The sequence below is a fragment of the Glandiceps talaboti genome, chromosome 7 (genome assembly GCF_964340395.1).
Source record: "Glandiceps talaboti chromosome 7, keGlaTala1.1, whole genome shotgun sequence".
Lineage (NCBI taxonomy): Eukaryota > Metazoa > Hemichordata > Enteropneusta > Spengelidae > Glandiceps > Glandiceps talaboti.
In genome coordinates, this window is record NC_135555.1 from 27,749,570 (window position 1) to 27,776,286 (window position 26,717).

The following is a 26,717-nucleotide window of genomic DNA, read 5'->3' on the forward strand; positions in this document are numbered from 1 at the left end:
GAAATTCAGTTTTCAATGATAATAAATGACGTTATCAGATTTGACAAGTTTTTCAGTTAAAAACAAAATTTTGGTTGATATGGTATTGTTTGCCAAAGATTGGTGACAATGTAGAAAAATAATGTACAATGAAAGTTGGCCATGCATTGCACTATGCAGTTACATATGAAAGGAGATTCAATCATGATGGTTAAGAATGCATCAGATTTGCAGTACACTCATTTGAAGATGAAACATGAAAAAACAATTAAGTATTGTATATAAAAATTATTGTTTAAAGTTATTTTTTAAACCGAATTTGAACATATTTTACCAGTTATGAATATGAGTTAACGATTTCAGATATGGGAAATGAAAGAAATACATCGGGGATTGCAGGGCAATTATGTAATCACCACAACATGGTGTGCATAACAATTACAAATGGTAGGTCAAAAATTCATAACCTTGCTTACAAAAATAGTCAGTCAAAAGCATGTCCTACCTGACATAACATTTATGTAAGGTGTTGGTTTTCCAATTTAGGAGACGTAACGGCAGTGGCTTGGTGACTAAAAAAAGTGGACACAGACACTTATGTTATGTTATTTAAATATTAGTAATTTCCAATATTCAGAATGTGAGATGGCGTAGCTTGTGGTGTACAACATTTCTAACAAAGTACCTGTCCATATAACGGAGTAGACTAAACAACAAATCAGCTGTTCTTCTATATCACATGTAATGTTACTGTTATCTGTCAAGTATTACTTGACAGATAACAGTAACGTTACATGTGATAAAAAGACACCCATCTTGGAAAATAATGAACTTTGATTTTATATGACATTTATTACTTATAGTACAGCTGTATGGCAACGCTTCCTATTGTAATAAATTTAAAGTAGTCTATTGCAGACGTGGCGTGCCTCACATGGTGAGGTATATATATGAGTGAGTGCCAAAAATGGCCAGCAATTTTTAGCGTTCTAACATAATAGTCTTCATCTAACATTTTAGTTGAAATAAAAGTCATCATCAAAACATGCAAAGCTGCATGATTACTTACCCAATGCTTTGAACATCACAGACAAGGTTGTCATGAATGCCTTGCGATGTGCTCACCTCGACATTTGCACGACTAACCAGCTAACGACCGCTGAGGGCAGCCTTTAATTTCCTTGGCACACATGTATCGACATGTGTGATGGGCGACGTACATTAGGGAGTGATCAGTTTTTATGGCCGGGCGTGGGCCGGTGACTTCTTGTTCGTATTGTACTTAAAAATAGTGGAACCCCCCCCCCCCCCCCCCCTGTGATTCATCCACAAAACAGTCCAACCCCCCACCTCTGACAAATAAAAAAACACACTATGCCCTCCTCCCGACATCTGTTGACAAGAAATAATTCTTCTTGTGCTTGCAAAAGACACTCTAGATTCTCAAAGCACAGTACAGCACACTTCATAGTTAATTTGACTTCTTACATGTACAGTAATTAGTCCCCGCGGACGAAGTCCAGAACGGGGACTTATGGATTGGGTTCCGTCTGTCCGTGCGTCCGTCCGTGCGTCTGTCCACAGCCGTTTCTTGGAGATGCCTGGACCGATTTTTTTCAAACTTGGTACAGGGGCAACATGCTATGGCATGCATATGCATGTCAATTTGTTTTATGATACGATCCAATATGGCCGCCTAGCAACCATTTTAATTGTTTGCGAATTTTCCCTGTCTAAAGCCATAACTCAGACATGCTTTAACAGATCTCATTCAAAGTTGGTATTAGGACAGTGTTCTATGACATACATGTGCATATCCATTGTTGTCATGATATGATCCAATATGGCTGCCTAGCAGCCATTTTGTTTGCAAATTTTCCATGTCCAAAGCCATAACTCAGACTCCATTTTCATCGTGATATGATCCCCCATACCCAACCAATCCTTTATTGTTGGAGGCATATTCCATGTCCCACAAGCAGACACAACATATCTAAGACTGTTTTAGGTTCACAAATGTTGTTGCGTGATCAGAGTAGTGATAATTCCTTAAAACCCAATTATAGTGGGGACTATGTCATTCTCAATGACTTGTTTTAAGTGTATCTGGTAAATTGCTATCTCAAAGCCATTGCTTCACATGTATAAAACTCTTTAGACAGGAACCCTATGAGAAGTATAATTGTCTGTTCATGGACATGTGAAATATTCATGGTTTAGTAACCAAAAGTTCTAGCGTATCTCTTAGATTGAGTGAACTATTACCATTATAGATTAATTCTGAAATCAGCTAATTATAAAGTACAATATTAGAAATGGAGTTAATATAATTGTAAACCTAGGGGTTTCAATAAGTTTCAAAGTACAGGAGGGTGGTTCATGATTTTGATTTTGAAAATAAGGTGACACCCCCCCCCCTTTATTCACTTTATAAAAATGATGACCCCCTTCTTTGAGTCCCAAATTAAGGTGCCCCCTATGTATAGTGAAAATCCTTGAATTTACATATCCCGATATGTGGCCTAGACTTGGCAAAGTGTGGTATTAAATTTTTGTCATGGCCTGTTTGTCAAATTAATAAAAAAAGCAAATTACGAAACTGAATAAATGGAGAGTGCATTACTATAACAGTAGTGATAGGCATGGTTTGATTACTGGTAGTCGCTAATAAAACAGTATAGTGAGAAAAACATCTGAAAAGAATGTTAACTTTATGAGTTTGTAGTACAGTAGGAATCAAGTATCTACTTTTCTGACAAAAATCCAAGTGGGTAGGACAAAATCCAAGAGTGTGACTTACTATAGAGCCATAGAACACAACTTGCGCGCTTGCCTTATTGTCAGATTTTGTCATACAGTGTTTACATAATTCCTTATTTCTGCATTTTTTTCCATAAAATATGCTCATTATATATTCATAATTTTGACCATCCCAAACAAGCAAGTTTTAAAAATCTAAATCTTGCTTGATTTTAAGCTGTTTCTGCTGAAATTGTCGGCTTCCGGTTGAAAATGACATTATATGACCTTTGACCCTTACCAGTGTTGTTTTAAACAATAAAAAAAACGATATTATCCGACAAAGGACTTCGGCAACTTTCGGTGCACATTGAAACACAAGAGACCCTTGCAGCCTACTAGAGCTGGTAATCCCCAAATTTACATCTCAAACAATACCTGTTTTTAATCTGGTTTCTTACTTGTCTGTGATGTAATTTGGTACATACATTGATGATAACAAAGTATGTGTGTCATATACTCATTTGCGTAATTAATGATTTTCAGTAATTAGGCTGTATCTTAAGATGCATTCTTGAAGTTCTATATAATTTGGTACATATATTGATGGTAAGAAAGTCCATGTGCCATATAAAGTTTGATAATACAGCTTATAGTTTTAAATGACTCTTTTGCATAATTGATGATTTTCAGTAATTAGGCTAAATCTTAAGAATGTACGTTTCAAACCACGCCCATAGCAACAGCCATGTCATCACATATACTAGTATTACAAAGATAACAACAGGAATTGATAGACATATGAATGGGCATTCAAAAATGTATGCAAATATGCCCAGAAACAAGACCACACCCATAGCAACAGCCAAATGATCAGATATATTGCAAAGATAACAAGAGATTAATAGATAATTGAATGAACATTCCAAAAATGCATGTAAGTTTGCCTAACAACAAGACCACGCCCATAGCAACAGCCAATCAGTGATGTATTTCACAAAGATAACCATGGGGATGGATGGACAATTGAATAAACATTCAAAAAATGTATGTTATTTGCCTAGCAACAAGACTACGCCCATAGCAACAACCAAATAGTCACGTATATTGCAAAGATAACACTAGGAATTGATAGACAAATGAATGACCATTCAAAAAATGTATGCAAATATGCCTAGCAGCATGACCACGCCCATAGCAACAGCCAAATTATCACATATTTTGCAAAGATAACAGACACATTCAAAAAATGTATGCAAATGTGCCTAGCAACAAGACCACACCCATAGCAACAGCCAAGTGATCACATATATTGCAAAGATAACAGGGATAAATAGACAAATGAATGTATGGATAATCATTCAGCAAATGAACACCTATACCTAGTATGGATCAGCATATGGGAAAATATTTTTAAAAACTGTACAGTTGTGCTACAATGCCATCGGCACTATTTTTAGTAATTAGGCTATATCTTCAACTAGAAATGCATACTTCAAATTCAATGTAATTTGGTATACTTCATCATATCTAAGCACATGTTCTGTTGCATTCCATTAATTATTGTGTTTATGAACAGAAATCTAAAGACTTGGCATTCAGTTTAAATCTGGTTTCTCTCCTTGTAAGTATTCGTGTCCTTTTAGACTAGAAATTAGATAATAATTTTAATTTTATATTTCATTTCAGTTTACAAGAGACATGGCAGAATGTCTTAACAGGAGCAACAGACTTCAAAGAACTCATACCCGAATTTTTCCAGATATCAGAATCTGATTTCTTGGTCAATAAACAAGCACTGAATTTAGGAGTTCGACAAGATGGGACAAAGTTGAATAATATTGAATTACCTCCATGGGCGAAAGGTATGTAACACAGGCCATGTTTCTGCTGTTCTTCCTTTTTTTAAAAATAAATTAAGAAGGTTTTGGGAAATTTACAAATTTCTAAGTGTAAGTTTGTAAAATGTATGACAGAATACTTGTGTCTTGACAGCCCATGCATTAGTCTAGCTGCTAGACCTCGAGTATTCTTCCGATACAATACGACACATGAACAAACATCGCTATCGAGGATGGAACATCCAAGGTCTAGCAAAAGTCATCTCTGCAGTTCAGGGATATAAATAACAGCCAATCAGAGAACCACATTGGCGACAAGCACAAACAGAGGACAATAGCTAATTTTTTCATGCATATTCAGCTTGGAGGGCCTTGTAAAAATAACCACCAATGCCTTAACTGAAATGTGTGAATGACAATGTCTACACACTTACCATAAACTGATAAGACATAATAGTTAGTAGTTTATTATCATCACGTGATATTGGACATTAGTATTATAGAGCATTAGCATTATAGAGGTCATGGGTTATTGAATATATTAACATATATGTGCCTTCATGGTCCAATCCACGGCCATATGTCATCTCAATGGAATGTGAAGTCTGGAAATGACATTAGCTAGACCTTCGGGCAAGCCCTCACTGTGAACTTCATTCGCTTATCATACCGGAAGAAAGCCTGAATGTCTAGCAGCAAGACCACCCATGCATGGCCACTATTTCACGAAAACATGTAACAAGTAACAAAAATAATATCTGGTTTTTCACATACCACCCTAGTAAAAAAAACACTCAGGTTTTTCATATACCACCCTACCCTAGTAACAAAAATACTGTTTGTTTTTTAGCACAACTGAACTGATAAGGTTCCTAAAGATACACTGGGTGTGAGATACAATAATAGCTCACTTAAATCAACCAAATCTGACAGATATTTGGGCATTACTATTGACTAGCAACTAGGGTTGTCGGTGGCCTAGTGGTTAAACCACTTGCCTCTTACCACTGTGGTCGGGGTTCAAACCCCATTCAGGGTTCGATTAAATTTACCACGCTGTAAGTAAGAAAAGTGTCGTTCAGTTTGACTCTACCGAACAACGCAGGTTTTCCCCGGGTACTCCGGTTTCCTCCTGCATTAACACTGAACCCATGAGGGATGGCCCTCACTGGACTTCTTGGGAGACAAGTGTTTAAATGCTTAAAGAACTATCCAGTATAAATAAAGATTATTATTATTATTATTATTATTATTATTATTATTATTATTACTATAATAGCATCTTATGTGGGAAGACCACATAAACAAGGTATCAAGAAAAATAAGTACAAGTACTGCCCCACTGCGTAGAATATGTTGTTACTTGCCGATTGAAACCCGTATAATGTTTTACAAAGCTTTCATCCAACCATACATTGACTACTGTAATACTGTCTGGGGTAATTCTTGCAATATTGCATGAATTACAGTTTTGCAAAAAATGGCTCTCAGATTGATTATGGATGCCCCCAGAGCTGCTCCATCTGCCCCATTTTTTAATGGATGCAGAATTATGACCGCACACGAAAGAGTTAAGGACAGAACCAGTTGCCTTGTTTACAAAACACTGAACAATTTGACACCTCAATATATTTCAGACATGTTTACAAGGATCAATAATGTATCATCCCGCAATACCAGACTCAGCAGCCAAAACAATGTCCTATATGTCCCCACAAACAAATTAATGTCAACGTCCAGAGCATTAAGACATGCTGGTGCAATCACTTTTAAAAAGCTTACTGAAAAAGTTCGGAGTTCACTGTCTCTAAGCGCTTTTAAGACTAATTTTATAGAAGCATATTTTAAATGAGTTTTATTGATTCCTGCATATTGTATATTGTATTTGTCTTATTTGTATTTCTGTGTGTGTTTTTAATACCTATCCTGTTTTGTTGTCTTTAGAGGGCCCTGGGGAAGACTAGCTTTTAGCTAACCAGGTTATCCAGAGGTTATCTGTATGATTTTAACCCTCTTTAAATAAAATAAAAGGTTCAGTAGTGCTATAGGCATCTCTGAGTGTGTGTGTGTGTGTGTGTGTGTGTGTGTGTGTGTGTGTGTAAACAACTTAAAGTCAAAAATCGCTGAACCGATTGCCATTTGGTGGGTCCATTACCATGGGTGTCTAGTTGGGAAATTGTTCAAATGAAAGTGATCACATCAGAAATGTGCATTTTACGTTCGAAAATGTATTACAAAATACTTTGATTTCAGCCTCGAAATGAAAGATTCTTGTTTTATTGATGCAGTGAAATAATTAAATCTTTTATGGGCTACTTCCCGTGCTAGTGTCAATGGCGTAAAGATTAACATCTGTTTAAGGTTGCTTGGCAACCTAGGCCTGTTTTTAGCACAGTTGAATTAAATCTTAGACACTATGATTAAAACAGGTTCCTATAAATGCACAATCCTTAATCATTCCAAAAAACAGATTGCATTCAAAAATGTGCCTAGCAACAAGACCACGCCCATAGCAACAGCCAAGTCATCACATATATTACAAAGATAACAACAGGAATTGATAGACAAATAAATAAGCATTCAAAAAATGTATGCAAATGTGCCTAGCAACAAGACCACGCCCATAGCAACAGCCAATCGGTGGTGTATTTCACAAAGATAACCATGGGGATGAATAGACAATTGAATAAACATTCAAAAAATGTATGTAATTTGCCTAGCAACAAGACCACGCCTATAGCAACAACCAAATAGTCACGTATATTGCAAAGATAATAGGAATTGATAGACAAATGAATAACCATTCAAAAAAAATGTATGCAAATATGCCTAGCAACATGAACACGCCCATAGCAACAGCCAAATGATCACATATTTTGTAAAGATAATACATACAAATGAATAAACATTCAAAAAATGTATGCAAATGTGCCTAGCAACAAGGCCACTCCCATAGCAACAGTCAAATGATCACATATATTGCAAAGATAACATGGATTTAAAGACAAATGAATGAACATTCAATAATTTATTCAGCAAATGAACACCTATACCCAGCATGGATCAGCATATGCCAATGTTCGATCTAGGATACCAAAAAGGAGGGCCATTGTGGGCCCCTGCCTGTGCAAAAAGGGGGCCATTTGAGAAAAAAGAGGGCCATCATTGTCCACCATGAAAGGGAAAAATCAGGACTCTCAAGATGATGAATATTACTAATTAAATGTTCTACCATGAAAACATGAAAGTTTTACAATGAAAATAAATATTTAAAGCAGGGACACGCACTGCATGAAAACTGATGTTTAAGCTTCCGGTTTAACACCGGTTGATCAGCGGTTCAACGACGCGTACGACTCGACCGGAAGAGAACCGGCAGTGGCAACCGTTGTTTACGTCGGTGAACCATTCGGCTTATCTGCTTCATCGTCCGTGTAAGGAGTGGCTTAAACTTCTTTGACTGTTGTCGCTCGTGCCATCTCCGTTGCTATTACTTATTCATGATGTGACATCATTTAATGGGGCGTTACTCTATTGTATGATTTGCATACAGTTCAATGTAAGGTCACTCAACATTCAACACACGTAAACTGCAGCGCAAATTTGACCTCGTAAATGCATTTTGATGGTCATAATCAAGTACTTTTTCCTTTCCTATCTTTCTTTGTTAAAGCTTGAAACCGCACGTTTTTTTAACATTCATAATGACGTCGTTGACGACCTCGACACCCTATACATTGTCATGCTCACTAGTCTATTGCCTTGTTTAGCAGCTAGCTGTTACAGTGGTACTGGTAGCGAGAGAGTGCTACGGAAGTCAACTTATTGTACCAACTCCGACTGACACTCCACTCAAGCAATAGATGTTTTGGACACCCTTTTTTACCTTCCCTCGACTGCAGCTAGCATACCGGGGGTATTATATAGTTATAAAATTCATGTATAAAATGTGTGATAGTGAAGCTTGTAGATAATATTCAAATATGCAAATGGTAGACGTTCTACCTGAAACAACAACAGAAAAGTGCCTCCATATTTACCACGGCACAGAGATCGTGCTCCGATCCGACACGTCTTCAACTAGTGCCTCCTCAGAGTACTGAGTCTATATATACCTATTGCACCCCATTATTTCAGATTCCGATTGAGGAGTCAATTTACGTAATCTTTATCACGATGCTATATGATATGACAGTTTGTTGTGTCTTTTCCTTGATGTTTTCTTTTTATGTGATTTATGTGGTTGATGTCGGGGGGGGGGGGGGGGTGAAACTTTGGGTTGGCCAGATAATGAAAAACAGAAAAAAAAATAGGGTGACCCCAATAAATTGAAGTATGTCAGACAACAATTTATTAGCATTTCATGGTCATCTGATTTTCACGAGTAAGAATACCCAATACCATACCAAACTTCAGACTCCTTCACTTAGTTGAAGTTTTTGCTACACTGTGAACATTTTATTGTTACATATTCAAACAATGCGAATCTCGTTGTATTCAGAATTGAATTTGAAACCATTTTCAAAAGAAATGCGATACTCAGTAACAATTACTGTATGATACAAAATCCAGACAATATAAACTCGTAGTTTATATACTTCCAGGTGGTTTGTATTTTACAAATACTGTGTTGTAAATTAGAACAATAGTCATAAATGGATAATCGTAGGGCAACTCTTCTTCTTTCGACATATGGCACACTTCCTACTTTATTGGCCATTGAAAATATCATTGAAATTTTATGATAGTCAACGCCACGATCGTACGAACAGATGCTACAGACGTGACACTGACAGAAGTTCTATCTATCAACACTTCATAGCAATGGATCGCGTACACCAAGAGTGCACGGGTGGTTGTGTATAGAAATGGATGTGAAATGATGGTACAACCACAGACAAGTTGTCTGTGGTACAACGTACTAACATGTTATAAACTGTGCAGTCAGACTCAAAGTTTAGAACAGTACGTTAGTCTGAACTTGCAGTCTATGGGGTGAGATCCCCGCCAAATATATAGATGTATTTAATTGACACAATTATTTATTCACTTCTTTATTTTAATAAAATTAATGTATTTACTTTATTGTCAAATTTATTTATTTTATTATGATTATTTCTTTATTTATTCACTTATTTATTTTAATGAAATAGGTGTATTTCCTTTGTCAAATTAATTTTAATTATTTTTGAAAATATTTCATTATTTATTTATTCACTTATTTATTTTAATTATTTCTGTATTTTGTTCTTAATTTGCAATTTGTTCTTGTTATTTTTATTTTTCTATTATTCAAGTTCAATTATTTCACTTATGTCAAGAAACTTACTTATTTAATCATTTACCTTTATTTCTTAACATTCAATTAGTTTTAAAAATTAATTTATAATTCCGTTATTTAAGTCTGTATTTTGCATCTGATTTCACTTTTCCTCACCATTGTTAAGATTTTAATTATTTATCGTATTAAATTATTTTATTATTTCATTTGCCAATTTAAACATTCTCAGCAATACATTTTAATTATGACGTTCTCTTAAGCTTATTATTAATTTTTTTTTTTCAATTCAGTATTTTGTTATTTAAGTCTATATTTTGATTCTTATTTGTGCTTTTCATCAATTGTAATTGTTTAAGTTTAAGTTATCAACTTGAAATATTTGATTTATTCACTATGCTTGCAAACCATGTTCCGGGGCCAAAGATATGTCATTCATGACGTAGTTCACTGTTAGTAAATCAAGTATCATGAGTATGGCGGAATGTGTATGACAGTACAGCGACTGATCTCCACGACATTTTACAGGAAAATTATCCCAAACTGGAGGGGGGGGGGGGGGGGGGTGGCTATGAAATTTGCCGCACGCATGTTGGTGGGTGGCATTTAGACTGCATTGCTTGCCCGGCGGCACAGCACGTCAGATTACCCATATGGAAGACACAAACAATTAAATGTTGTTGGTTCTACCATAGACAGTGGAGATCTCCCCTCCACTGTCTATGGTTCTACACATGCATTACATTGTGTCACTTTTGAAGAAAATATATGACGGCTATCACGTTGTCCCTGCTGTCCCAAAGTTATCATTAAAAAGAAGTAAAATTTACTCAGTCATGAATTTATTTGTCTCTTTCTTTTTGCTCAAAAGCCAGGGTTTAGTACACATAATTTACCGAGCTGTGTTGCATGCTCGTAGCGTAGCGTACGTGGGTCTAAGTTTATCTGCTCTCTTCATATGCATAGCGTCCGGGCATACATCGTTTACTTATCGTGGTTTGCGACCCTGCCGTATCATAATCACAATTTAGACTATTAAAAGTACAAACATCAATTCACAGTTATAACTTTATTGGCTGAATGTTATTTCTCCGGGTTGATTGCTCGAAAGTTAGAGCGTAATTACAGAGGTTTTTACACTACTGTACAAAACACATGGCCTGTGTGATGATGGCATCCGGGGATGGCGTATGCACCGTGCACATCACTTTTTTGTAGAAAATATGAGGATTTACAACCCAGCCATCCCACAATTGCAATTAATATAGTACAAGTATATACATTTACTCACAGTTATAAATTTTACTTGTCGTCTCATTTCTCACTCAAAGGCCAGAATATAATATTAGTACATGATACAATTTACCGAGTGACAGTATTGCCATTACAAGCATACAGTGTACACGTAACTTGACTAATGTTGTGCCTAGCATGATGATACACGTTACACCGTCCATGTGCACCACCGCGGCACCGATTGTCCATAGAAAATACAGGGAAAAATTTACGACCCTGCTGCTTACTGTCTCATATTTACATTTAATAAAACTACACAAACATTTATTCAAGGTTACAAATTTATTTTCTCTCGAAAGTCATAGTTTGTTATATCACGTAATTCACCGATTTTGGGGATAAATGGCGCACATCTGTACTGCCAGCTTCATCACATTCCTGTAAAGTTGTTATAGCGTACCGAATGTAATTGAAGACTTCATTTGGAATATCAAAACTAAGGGCATGCCAAACCAATTCTTCTTCAACCAAAACAACTTTATGGACTGCAGTATTCAACTGATTAAACTCTGAAACATCATCCAGCGATCTAACGATTCCAGGCATATATTCACATAGATTTATAAGCTCAGTTGCCATGATGCATATGATAGTCAGTTAGTAATCAATCGTGATTGGAGAGAAGTGATGCAAATACGTCATATGACGTATTGTAGGCCCCTGAACATGGTTTGCAGGCATAGAGAGTAAATTAATTATTGTATTTTGGCGGAGATCTCACCGTAGTTGAAGAAATTTATTCACTGTGCTTGATAACCATGTTCCGGGCCAAATACGTTGCACGTTGCAGTCATAGGACGAATCTATGGCCCCGAACCATGGTTTTCAAGCATAGTGAATAAATTACTTTAAACTATGGTGAGATCTCCGCCAAAATAAAATATTTATCAATTGTAATTGTAATTGTTCAAGTTTAAGTTATCAACTAAACATGGTTTGCAGGCATAAGGAATAATTACTTTAAACTACGATGCAAGCTCCGCCAAAATAAAATATTCATCAATTAAACATAGAGAATAAATTACTTTAAACTACGGTGAGTTTCTTGACATAAGTCAAATAATTCAACTTGAATTAATAATAGAAAAATAAAAATAAAAAGCAAATTAAGAACAAATACAGAAATAATTAAAATAAATATAAGTGAATATATAAAGAAATAATTATAATAAATAAGTGAATAAAAAATGAAATTGTGGAAATATTTAATGACGAAATTATAAATTTTAAAAATAATTACAGAAATAATTATAATAAAAAAGTGAATAAATACAGAAATAATTGTGGAAATATTTAATAATGAAATATAAATTTTAAAAATAATTACATATTAAATAATTAAAATTAAAAAAAAGTGAATAAATACAGATATAATTGTGGAAATCTTAAAATACATTAAATACATTTATTTTGATGGGGATCTCACCCCATAGCAGTCAGGGTGAGTTTTAAAGTCAATTATCGTCACCGAAGATCAGAGAGAGGCGGTCGAGGCGTTGTTTGCCCAATCTGATTGCGATTGGTCATTGTGCAAGACACAGAGAATATCTGTACTCAATGTGCTCATAACTTGGTTTCAAGCAAAGAAGACGGCTAGAATTGACGTCAATGACAAATTTACTTTTTGTAATGTGTACATGTATATGGCACACTATTGCTAGGGGAGAACCATTTGATTTCGGGGGGGGGGGGGGGGTATAGAGGATTTTGAGAAAAAAAAATTTGTTTCCAGGTGAACCAGAAAAAAAAAATTTTGACCCTGTAATGGCTTGAGAAAAAAAAATTGTCATAACAGACAGAAGTGAAAAAAAAATTTGTCACAATGCACCAGAAATGAGCAAATTTGGAAACCTTATTCTCATGTATTCTTTGGCGGCACGTCGTCATAAGCGGCGCAAATGTTTTTAATACAAGTATAAATTCCTGTTTTTTTACCAGCACTTATCATTAAAGAATGCACTATATAGCTCTGCTTTAAACCCAAGTGCACACAAAGTTTTCCTTTCCTTTTCTGACCCAAGAAAACATATTTCAGGATTTTTGTTTCAATATCTCAATGACACAGTCAATATCTGAAGGGGACTGTTTGGCTTCTGTAAATTAAGACAATTTAAAAAAACAAGACAGGAGTCAATAAACTAGTGTTAAAATCAATATACTTTTCTTTCAATATAAATCTCTTATAAAGATGTACAAATAAATCTTTCTCAAGTTGACAATGAAAATTGAGGAACAACAAATATAACGAAGTACAAAAAATAATATCTTCCCTGAGAACTTAGAGGAATTGACTGATTCAAAGAAAAGCAAGTTTAGTACTGATCAGAGTTGATTTTGGAACTGCTCTATAATTTAAAGTTGTAATTTAACGTTTTACAAACTTAATGACTAATTAAAAAAAAAAATTGCAGTTACTCCATTTGAAAAAAAAAAATTGATGCAGGACTGACAGTAGAAAAAAAAATTGCTGTCACTCTGACTGGAAAAAAAAATTTCCTCCCATACCTACTTCCTCCATACCCCCCCCCCCCCCAAAATCAAATGGTTCTCCCCCTATTGACTATCGTGTTTATTTTGGAGATAAATGTAAGCATCATTAGGATTAGTTCGTTTGTGTGTACTACATGTTGATTGACAGCTGCGTAAAGTTATCAATGGCAAAGTTGGCGTAACTTTTCTGACGTCTGACCGAAAGTAATTTCGAGAAATGTACCTCAGATTTCCATTCTTATTGAAGACGCATGCAGTAATTACATACGTCATATATTCATAATGACTTGGTCACAGTACGGTAGGTAGATATGTCAATGGTTGGAACACATGCATAACTGCAGTTCAGCAGGAGCTATCGCTAGGTTGTTACCACTTCCCTATTGTTTAGCAAAATTACCACAAATAAAAGGGCCTTTGCCGTTTATATACGGGATTATATTAGCGCTATCAATGGGGATACTACTAGGACAATGTTGCAGACGTTGTTAGCTGTATCATGATGGCTGTATCGAGAATGGTCGGAGCGACTTCATAGCCCGGGCTTCATAGGCTATGGACTTGCCACTTCCTGTCAGTACACTAACGAAAACATCTTTCCCAGAGACATAGGCATCTATAATTCTCTGAAAGTCTTTCAAGTGTGAGTATCCAAGTTTCACCAATGCGTCTCGATATGTTGACTCGCTTGGTGACTCCGGTGATGCCATGTTCATTTTGATTGACAAGCTTTGTGAACTATGACCTAAATGTCAAATAGTCTACAATAAAAATGTCCTTATTGTTATCGCATGAGGGCGCGGCAAGGGACAACAGTCGCTCGGGCCTTCGGCCCTTGATATCAGTATGCGATTATAGTAGTGTTGCGCCAGATCGGAGTTTAGATAAGACGTAGGAAAAAAAGGCACAAGCGACTGTCGACAGTCTAATGGAGATACAATATGTCAGTTTTGTAAACGAAGCAAAGTATGAGGTCAATGTGACGTCTCATGATGCATGATGCAACAACAAAATGTTGACATAGAGTAGATGATTTATGTGGAGAGGACATCGTCAAAACGCACCTATGGGAAGTTTCTAAGTTAGGCTGCTTTCACAAAAACTTGTTAGGGGGGGGGGGGTGTGTGGGGGATTTTTTGTCAAACCCTAATTTTTTTTCAAGTACCCCCCTGCCATATTCCAAAATTTTTCAAGTACCCCCCCCCCCCCCCCCCCCCCCCCCCCGCCAAAGCCACAAATATTTCAAGTACCCCCCTACCCGAATAAATTTTCAAGTACCCCCCACCCAAATAATTTTTTTTTGGAATACTCTTCCTGTGCGTTAACATTCCATACCAAGTACAAAACTGTACATAATACACTTAATACCAACTTTGTCCATTATATATATAATCAATTTGTATATTGTGTGTATATATACACAAACACCAGTTAAAACAAAATGTTATGTTAACCAGTGCCTTTCCAAAAAACAACATATACTTGTAAATGAATTACACTTTGAATAACTCTTGTAAAATGATCAGCAGACCAACTGAGTCTTTGTTTTCTGTTCAATATTGTATTAGTACATTATACTAGTAGTGTTACAATTGAATGTAATTTTAGTTGTATTTGCAAATATTGTGATGCACATGTTATCTAAAGAGAGTTTTATACTGTATTGTTCCAGTTCAGTTTCCTAAATGTGTGCTAAAAGAAATCAAATTAGTCTAAATAACACTGAAAAAACTCTTAATAAAATGCATTGCCATGTATCCTGTTCTTGTTTGATGTAAATTAGTTCAATATAATGTCAAAAGAAAATAAATGTATGACTCAAAAATGCCAGCCACATTTCATCTAACAGAATAGGAATCAAGTGATATATATCAGTGGTAATGATAATTAAGATGGCCCTATTATCATAGTAATTGTATATCTTAATGAACCTGGTAATACATTTACCTTGTAAGAGCCTGATTATTGGACTGGTTTTTACGTTAGATTACAAAGGTGAATGCAGGATTTTAAACAAAGTCTCAGAATGTGTTTATTTAAATTGTTGATTTCCAAGTGGTAGCTCTCCTTCCAGATCTTGTGCATATAAACATGGCATTGTCATCATCATCATCAGACCCAATTTCTCCTTCAACTTCATCAGAGTTGGAACTAGCTGTATCACCATTCTCACTGTCACTGTCATCAGATGACAAATTACTCTCACTTTCTTTAGATTGATAATAGTGGCATCTTACAACCTCAACTTTGTCTATTTTGTGAATTTTTTAAATGAGTATGTTTGTGTATTATTATTATTATTATTATGTGCTGCTTCAAGTATTTATATATTCAGATATGTTTTACAGAGATATGTTTTAAGCATTCCAAAAAAATTCCACAGTTTGTGCAAACACTACTTTATGAAAATGTTTATTGAGACTATATTGGAGTATTTGCTCATATTGTTTCAGTTCACTACCTCATTCCTGCCATATATCTTTAGGGTACATGTAACTTTATATTGAGAGTTATGTCAAAGTTTATTTATTTATCTTTATATTTACAAGTAATAGTATATTCATGCAAAGTTGAAAAGTACGTGCAAAAAACTTATTTTACTTTTTCTCTGTTAACTCAGCTTGTGAGATATTGTCTTCTGTTTCACATGTAGCAGACGTTGCCAATATGCTAATTTTTAGGAAATATTTAGAATGTGTTATTAAAAGTTTATGTTGAAAATTATAGTCATATCTATAGGATGAAAAAATACCTTGCACAGAAGTTTTTGATACTTGTCAAGTATGTTTTAGTGCAGGTGCATCTTTTACATTTTGATGGCAGGCTGAGATGAACCTTTTCCAACTCTTTTTTTTTAACTTCCAAGAGCTGCAAATGTAAAATGTTGTCTGTCATATTTGTCTATCATTCAATACTAGTAAGAATTTCCACGAAAAAGTTACATATCATTGTGATAACCACAAACCAAAACACAGTCATGTCACAAAGAATATTTTCAGTACAGTGTAAAGGTAATTTCACACATTAAATGAACCAAATTTCAGTAGATAATAGTGTACATGAAAGACACTGGTATTTTCAGACAAAAAACAATCTGTACCACTCAATTCGCCCATTTCAATTTATCATTACATTAACAGTTTATTAAAAGAAAATTAAAATTTGACTGTTTTTGTTTTTCATTTTACTAACTTGTGAGCAACTGTTGTTTGTAGCTGCTGTTGTTGTTGTTGTTGTTGTTGTTGTTGTTGTTGTTGTTGTTGTTGAAAAAGGAAGACCAACATTTTAAAAGCTTATTTTCCCATGTTTGAAAAGTCATGATGTCAATTTATTTTCAGGTACCCCCCCCCCCCCCCGACACACACACACACACTATCCATATATTTTCAAGTCCCCCCCCCCCCCCCCAACAAGTTTTTGTGAAAGCAGCCTTAGGCCATGTTTCGGTAGAACATGAAACGAATACAACGTAAATCCCGAAATTACCGATGACATGTCATGTGTTTGACCATGGTTTGACGTGACCTGTAAACTTGAACTAAAATCTCGTAGACAGCCAGCGTGGTGTATTGTGAAGGTGTTTTTCGGCTTTCCCAACAAATTGATGGATCGACCGATGTTGATTCAATCCTTCTATTAACGTGAAATTCAAAAGTGTTTTCGTCTAAAATAGTTTTTTTTTTCAGAAATAGATTAATTATTCAAAACAGATTTGTCCATGTTTTCATGTGACATTTGAAACAGCTGAAAGCCGCCGTCAATGCGTTCATCACTGTCATGGTGCGGCGTTCAACATCAATGTGACAAATTACAGTAATGACATCCGAACACAGTCCCTCTGATAGAGGACTGTGCGAATAAAAAAAAACGACTTAACAACTTGAAGAATAAAAGGCATTAGACCTAGTAAATACAAGTTCTAGTTTCAAAAAGCCCACATATATTTGTAAAGAAATAACTTATTATACGTATGGACGCTGAAGTTGATTTCCACTGTTAGTTTAATGTAGTGCACCATACTGTACAACGCTATAGTGGAGCGGGGTGGGGGTGGTACTGCATCTTTACACATTACAATATGTGTGATTCAAGTCCATTTCTAACATTCCGTGTCGGCACATAAACTGAATTCGAACCGGTTTTAAACTGAATCGATTCATATGGGGACAGGCCTTATTACGCTACCTTTTGAAAGTGTCTTTGTAAGTGATAAACCATTCTGATTGTGGTTTGTGGTTACTAAGCTGATTGACTGTATTTTCATCCTGATCAATAAATTAAATTGTTCGAGTTCTTTTGAATTGTATGTTGCCCATTTTCCCTGCAATCCCCTGCAAACTACAAAATCGTGTTTCATCCCATCTTTCTATGCATGATCCTTCATGATACATCCATGGGAGGTAGCTAAATAGTCCATAATTGAACAGTTGCGGGGCAAAGTGCTAGATCTAGCACTTCGCCACTTTTTGACAAAGTGCTAGATCTAGCACTTCGCCAGTTTTCGCCAAAGTGCTAGATCTAGCACTTCGCCAGAAAACAACGTAGTGCGGGACTGTAAACAACGAAGCACCTCCAGCGGCTGGATATAACGTGGTCGCATCGTCATATCAGTAGTCCGTGTATGTGGTCATGTGGCGCATGATCGACTCCAAAACTTATCTTTGGCCGATTGTAACAACGACACGATTTATCTGAAGTTTGTTAAATGTTTGCCGAGTAAAACGGCCGGTTGAAAGTTCACGTTGCCGTACGGTTGTGTCCCGGGGGTTGTGTGTTCTGTTACAAACATGCCTTGTCAATATCTGGTGGTGGGTGGGTGCGTGATCACAGAAACAAGTGTTATTATTTTACCCCTTTCATATACAATTGGCTAAAACACGTCAATGTCATTGATATTATCGACATTGTATTGTATTCTGATAGAAACATTCTGATACATATCTCGGGAAACTAGTGTCTGTGGTCGGGACTGTACTTCAGAATCTGCAATCTACTCTGTAAACAAGGACTAGTCACTCGGTATTTCTTGTACCATGTCTATTTTAGAGCGGGAAAGATATATCAATCGTAACGTCTTGAAATAAATTTGAAAATCACTGAAATCTTTATCAAGTATCCATCTTTCAGTATAATCACTTGTGTGCTTATTAGTCCCCGCCGGACGAAGTCCGAGACGGGGACTTATGGATTGGGTTCCGTCTGTCCGTGCGTCCGTCCGTCCGTCCGTCCGTCCGCTACCTGGCAGCCATTTCGTTGGTGCAGTTTTCATGTCCAAAGCCATAACTCAGATATGCTTGAACAGGTCCCCCCCCCCCATACCCGACCCATTCTTTATTGTTGATGGTTTATTCCATCACATCATCTTGAGGAGTAGGCATGTGCCATGTCCAATGAGGAGACACAACATGAGTAGGCATGTTCCATGTCCAACGAGCAGACACAACATATCTAAGTCTGTTTGATTTAGGTTCACAAGTGTTGTTGCATGATCAGAGTAGTGATATCAAGAAAATGACAAAACATAAACTGCCAGTTCCTTAAAACCCAATCATAGCAGGGACTATGTCATTCTCAATGACTTGTTTTCATTCTAATCCATGACGTAGTAGAAAAAGAATATTGTGCAAAATCATGTCATAACTCTGGTGACTTACACGAGGTAGAGCCCCTCCGAGGACTCATTTATTCTATAAAAATCTTTTAAAATTTCTCCAAACTTTTTGAACGGATAGTTTTATTTAGTTGATCTCTCTGAAATGACAAAATAAATGTGGGGGGGGGGGGGGGGGTGACGAAATAAATGTGGAGGGGGGGGGGGGTCATTGTGTTTGTTTTTAAACAAACCGACACACCTTTATTTTCCCCGGATCCTATATGGTTAACACAGGATTTGGCTGCCATGCTGGATTCTAAAAAGATAAGTTTCACAATATGCACTCTTTTTCCGGAATGTATTCCATATTAACTTGCGATGTGCTTTTAAGACATCAGTCATTCCCACTTATCACAACTCTACCTATGAGCTCCCACAACCTTTCTCGTATAAATCATTTCCTAACGCTCTTTCTCGAACGGTCGTCATCTGTATTTCTTACTGTTGTTAATGATATGCAATCCAGTTCACGAGTGACGGTTATTACTGCTCCACGAACCTTGGCTTCACACTACACTAATTATAGCATTATGAAGTAACTTCCTCTGGACCGAACCAAACTATAACCGATGGCTATTATTATTATTTCCCACCATGACATTGGATATAATTTCTGAGCGAACAGGAATTGCATAAGGGACGATATTGAAATTGGTGATTGTCTAGGAATGCAAAATATCAGTAAACAGTAATGTAGTGATGGTTTACTTGAGATCTGGCGAAGTTATGGATTATTTCTTGTCGTTGTTTTCAGTCAAGAAGTTGGCAGTACCAAGTATATGGAATTTACAAAACAGAAGTAACGGGTTATTTATAGATTTCTATCAAAATGTTAACAGCAATGAAGGGCTGAAATTAAAATTGTTCACACGAATATGTTTTCGCACTTATGTTTTTGATAGTAATATTTTTTGTGATCTATTAACGATCCGATAATACCGAAAGAAGTTAATCTATTCAATAGAAATATAGTGAACATGATATAAACTTACACCCAGACTTTATTTTCGTGTTCAACGATCAAGAAAAATCTTCGCTCTCGCATCTAGACACACACTAACCCCCCCCCCACACACCAAGAAATTCAGTTTTGCTTTATATTATTTCTTTGTCATGCAATGTTACAAATGTCACTGCCATTAAATCTGCAGTATGAAGTCTGTGACGCATGCCGAACAAAATGTCTCTTCTTCCTGAAATCTTCGAAGTTTCGACTGTATATGGGAGTGCGTTATTTGACTTGACAGCTGTCAAAATGGAGGTCTACGGTTGTTGGTAGTGGTGTCAAGCCGTGTCAAGTATGGAGTACGAAACGTGGTACCGAAACGACCACGAAAAACGAAAAAATACAAAACTGGACGTTACTAAAAATTACGAAGTAGAAACTTGGTTGTGCATTGGCAAAACAGACTAAAAACATATGGAAAATCAAATTCTAAGGTCGTTAAACACGGGAATTAACATTTTACACTGAGAGCAATAACATGTCCATTAGGTATAACATGACATATTTACCGATGACCACTTTGCCACTCTTTTTGAAGTGCTAGATCTAGCACTAGCTTCGCCACTTTTTGACAAAGTGCTAGATCTAGCACTTCGCTAAGTGCTAGATCTAAGTGCTAGATCTAGCACTTTGTTAAAAAGTGGCGAAGTGCTAGATCTAGCACTTTGCCCCGCAACTGATTTTGAATTCTTTGTTACATGAAAACACTGTCTAGTACCACCCTAGTAACAAAAACTAATGTAATCTAATCAACTTAAAAGACATTACTACTTTGAAAAGTTTTAGGATGAATATTGAATTTTCAGTGTTTTCTATATGTCAGATTCTGTAGATTTCTGTAAGAAGTGTAGAGAGTCTTTAGAGAGTGACTATGTATCACAACATTTACATCACTGGATAGATCTAATATTTGGATATAAGCAGAGAGGCAAAGAAGCTGAAGATGCCAATAACTGTAAGTACTATGACAGCAAATGTGGTGTTCTTTGGGTATTTGCATGAGTGCATGCAGTGTTCTCTACGGCAGTACTTTCACAAAAGTAGTGAGTGGAAGTGCAGCAGAAAACACGTACTGCAAGCAAGAGTGCAAATACTCCTGAGAACCCACTAGCATGGGGTTCTGTTATGATAATCTGAGTACCCAGTAGCATGGGGTTCTGTCATAATCTGAGTACCCAGTGGCATGGGGGTTCTGTTATGATAATCTGAGTACCCAGTAGCATGGGGTTCTGTCATAATCTGAGTACCCAGTGGCATCGGGCTCTGTCTGTTATGATAATCTGAGTACCCAGTAGCATGGGGTTCTGTCATAATCTGAGTACCCAGTGGCATCGGGCTCTGTCTGTTATGATAGTCTGAATACCCAGTAGCATGGGGTTCTATTATAATCTGAGCACCCAGTGGCATGGGGTTCTGTTATGATAATCTGAGTACCCAGTGGCATCGGGCTCTGTCTGTTATGATAGTCTGAGTACCCAGTAGCATGGGGTTCTATTATAATCTGAGTACCCAGTAGCATGGGGTTCTGTCATAATCTGAGTACCCAGTGGCATGGGGGTTCTGTTATGATAATCTGAGTACCCAGTAGCATGGGGTTCTATTATAATCTGAGTACCCAGTGGCATCGGGCTCTGTCTGTTATGATAGTCTGAGAACCCAGTAGCATGGGGTTCTGTTATGATAATCAGAGTACCCAGTGGCATGGGGTTCTGTTATGATAATCTGAGTACCCAGTGGCATGGGTTTCTGTTCCCTTATGTTATGAAAGGGTGATAACAAAATAGCAGAAATGAAACTAAAGATAAATATTGCCTATGTGATAGCCAAACAAAAATTGCCATTTTCGCTATTTCCAAGTTACTGCTACTGCTCAAAAAAAATGCTGTGGTATTAAATCCAACCTATGATAACACTCACAAATGCCCAAAGATGATCGGAACAATTGCTGGACGAATCAGGAATGACTTGGCTAATGATATCAGAAACGAAGCTAAATATATTTCTATTTTAATTGATGACAATAGAGCTGGGCAGGAGTGTGAAATAGTCTACATGCAATGAGTAGACAAACCGAATTGTAAACCAGGGTTCGCACCGTCCTGGAAAACCCTGGAATTTCAAACCCTCCCTGGAAAACCCTGGAAAACCCTGGAAAAATTCTCCCTACCCCTGGAAACCCCTGGAAAATGATCGTGATCAATTAATATTGACAATCGACATGTCTGTGCTCGAGCCATATATTCATATGATTCACTACACTGAGTCTCGTAAATGTGAAATCGCGAAAATATTTTCAAAGTCTTTTCCCACCATGGTAAATCACGATGATTAAACCCAGACAGTCAACTGATCGTTCCATGAGACACTTTGCCCACAGACCATGCCTAAGCATAGTTGAATGGGCACTGTTATGTTTGTTTCAATCTTGCGTATTGCTACTCCGAGACCAGTCGTCATTTCAGCGACATAATATTGTAACAGTCCCGAGGGTAACATAGGTCTGTTAGCAAAATTATCATAACATTGTAGCGAGTATCAAAGCATCACCAACCATGATTAGAAATTGTTACAACTTTGGTGAATGAGTTGACATACTACAAATCATGCATGGCAATGCTAACATTCCTAAATGGTCAAGTTGGGTTGAGAAATTGCGATGTTCCGCAACATGTGGCGTGGTATCCATACATAAACATCAAGATGCAAGGGATGAACGTATTCAGTTATTCATAGATCGAAATTTCATTACGTAAATGACGTTTTTATTCAAAATTTTGAAGAAAACATTTTTTGGTGACCTCTAAATCTAGTCACATCAAACCATACAATAATGAGGACAAACTTTCGTTTTTTAATTCTTTTTTTTTCTGGATCTGTCTGACTTAGACTGACGAATGCTGCAACTCAAATCTTACATGATCAATGCACCAGCTTGACGAAACGACTACTTAGCTTAGGGGTAGGACAGAGGTTTTTCCGTTAATCTTAGCATGCAAACGTGGTTTTGAAACGACAATTAGATGTCATTAAAAAAATACACTTTGGTGCTCAACACCCCAGGAAAATAGCCAAAATCAATACGAATACCCCTGGAAAACTGACGAAAAACCCCTGGAAAGTCCTGGAATTTTGTTTTGCTTTAATTGTACGAACCCTGGTAAACTTAGTAGTGAATTTAGTGGGACAGAAGGAAGTTCACCACGCACATGCCGATGATGGTGTTAGCATGACTAAAACTCTATGTGACAAAGTTGATGAAAGTTGGAAGCAGAAACTTATTGGATTTGGAGCAGATGGTGCGTCTGTCAATCTCGGTCAAAACAGGAATGTATACACTTTACCCAGGGACAAAGTAGGGCAATAATACTGTATCACTTCACTGTATTAAAGTTAATAAACTGTTATGATGCTTACCATGAAGTATGCATATTTTTCTGATGCGTGATAGTAATGCTATGATGGTTTTGAATTTTGAGGATGGCAAGCTTTCCTATGCTGGGACTTGAAATATCACAGATATAGAGCTAACTTTCTTGCATAAATCATGAAATTGCAAGACTACCCTTATGGAAGGCATTGGTCAAAAACTTTTATCTCAAAAGGAGACCTGGTGTTTCTTGGTGTTTCTTGTCACTCAACTGGATGGTTTCACCTCAAGGAATAAGACAGGGCTGTCCCTTGTCTACAGCATTATTTGTCATAGCTGTTGAACCAGTGTGTGAAATTAACACAAAAAAGGTCCTGGTCAAAAGGACCAACAGAGATTTAAGCTGCTGGTCCTGATGGAAAACTGTTGGTCCTTCACATGTCGTCTTTGAGCGTAGATACATGTAATTTTTTATCGCCAACACTCAATAGATAGTGATTCTCACTAATACAACCATGTTCTCACCTTCCATGTTTCCAATGATGACATCATCTTCTATCGTAGTTGGTCATAGTTTGTCATAATTTTCGATTGTCAAAGAAAACCATGTACTCCAGCCAGTAATGTGCTGATGATACTAGTACTGTACATGTTATTATGAATGCAAGTTCATGGGCGATACTCATCAAAAAACAATTAGATATGCACAAAATCAAAGTTTCAATATACAATGTACATGATGGTATGTAGAAACTGCATCATTCAAAATTTGTGATGGACGCATGAACGTAATATTGTAACAGTCCTGGGTTAACAGTAAATCTTTGAGGAAGATTATCATACAATTGAGTGAGTCTCAAAGCATCAATCGCAGTTAGACTTTGTTTTTTGCACGGTCAACAAACTAACACTACAACTTCAACTTACAAGCTCACGCTTGGCAGCCATGGTAGGGCAAAGCATGGAAGTAGAAGTAGGGTTCTACTTCCATGGGCAAAGAAATGCAGTTGAATTTCCGGGTTGCGGAAGTGCAGTTTTGACTTTTATATCGTCGATAAACGGGATTTGTTTTATATATTCTAAAACAACAATTAATTTTTTAAGTTTCTCAGTACAGTAACATTCCTAAATGGAAATCCCTCTTGTTGGAAAAAGGCAGTTAGTACTTTAGATAATATCTGTTCTAAATATGACCTTGTGGATATATATAGAATTCGCAACCCCTCTACAAAGCGCTTCACCTGGCGTAGGCTTCGCCCGGTTCTGATTCAAAGTCGCATTGATTTTTTCCTTGTGAGTAATTCATTTCAACAAGCAGTACTCAATACGGAGGTTATTTCTTGCATTTTTTCGGACCATTCTGCAATAACGCTTTCAGTGGGGGACAGTCGTACAAAATTGGGACGTTCATATTCGAAATTCAACAATAGTTTCCTATTTGAGGAAGATTACAAAAATACCATTCATGATAATTTCTATAATTGGGTAAACGAATATCACACAAACGACCCCCGTTTACTCTGGGAATTTTTGAAATACAGGATCAAATGTTCTCTATTGTCTATGGTAAAAAGAAAGCTAGGGAGAAAAAGGAAGCTATTGCGAATCTAGAAGAAAAGCTGAATACTCTAGAACGCCAGCTCGTAGAAGATTGTTCCGATAACACTAAGATTGAAATCGAGGGTACACGGAGAGAACTTCAATGCGAGATTGACTGTACAGGACCGAGGGGAGTATTATTCGTTCCAGGGCTAACTGGTACGAACTAGGTGAAAAGAATACTAAGTACTTCCTGAGTCTCGAAAAAGCTAATGCGAACAAGTCCAAAATTACTCAACTTATGAATAATCAGGGTCAAATAGTCACCAACCACGCGGATATCTCGCAAGAGATCAAGTCCTTTTATTCCAATTTATATAGTAGTAGACAGCCTGAGCCTCAGAACATTGAAGAGTTTTTTACCGGTCTAAACTTACCCAAGTTAAGTGAAACCAATAGATTAGTGTGCGAGGGTCCAATTTCCCTTGATGAAGCGTTTAATGCGTTAACTGATATGCCCAAAAACAAAACTCCGGGAAATGATGGACTCACTGGTGAATTTTTTATCACATTTTGGCCTCTTATTGGACCTTTTGTTGTCAATTGCTTGAACGCTGCATGTGACAAAGGAGAACTAACCCCTAGCCAAAAACAAGGAGTAATTACCCTCATAGAAAAGAAGGACAAAGATAAACGTTTTATTAAGAATTGGAGGCCAATTACTTTACTCAATGTAGACTACAAAATTGGTGCGAAATGCATCGCTAAGCGCCTAGAGAAGGTTCTCCCTTTTGTAATTAATGAAACCCAGTCAGCATTTATCAAAGGACGTCAGATTGGGGACTGTGTTCGTATTATTGAAGGTATCATGGAGTATACGAAAATAGTAGACCTACCAGGAATTCTTGTCGCATTAGATTTTGAGAAAGCCTTCGACAGTCTGGAGTGGCCTTTTTTATTTAAAACTCTAGATAAGTTTAATTTTGGTACCTCCTTAAGTAAATGGATTCATTTATTCTATTCGAACCCAAGCAGCTGTGTTATGAATCGGGGACTCACCACAGGATATTTTGACATCAAAAGAGGTGTACGCCAAGGCGACCCCCTATCCCCCATACTGTTTATTTTAGGTCTAGAAATACTTTTAGTATCAATTATTCAAAAAGATTCCATAAAGGGCATAGACATTTCAGGTACACAGGTCAAGAATTCTGCATTTGCGGACGATTTAACATGTTTTATATCAGACGAAGACTCTGTAGTAAATCTTATGTCTCTGCTGCGTAATTTCCATTCTGCTTCTGGTCTCTCACTCAACCGTTGTAAAACAGAAGCAATGTGGCTGGGTAAATGGAGGCATAGACAGGATGAGCCTTTTGACTTCAAATGGTCTAAAACGCCAATAAAAATTGTCGGAATATTCTTTTCCTACAACACTTCACTTGCATATTCAGAAAATATATCGGCCCCGCTTAAGTCTATGCATCGTTTACTCAACCTGTGGAACTCTAGAGGGCTAACTTTGATTG

General features: G+C 36.7%; 1 protein-coding gene across 8 annotated transcripts in view; it reads left to right on the forward strand.

Moving 5' to 3' along the window:
- LOC144437164 (protein FAN-like) overlaps nt 1-26,717 on the forward strand; it is a 288,538-nt gene that overhangs the window by 108,517 nt on the left and 153,304 nt on the right. For 7 of the 8 annotated variants that reach the window (XM_078126034.1, XM_078126037.1, XM_078126040.1 and 4 more), the window contains 2 exons: nt 4,408-4,583; nt 21,106-21,237. In XM_078126034.1, the coding sequence (XP_077982160.1) occupies nt 4,408-4,583; nt 21,106-21,237 (308 nt within the window). The remainder of the gene's footprint in view (nt 1-4,407; nt 4,584-21,105; nt 21,238-26,717) is intronic. The other variant, XM_078126039.1, reaches the window with a different exon arrangement.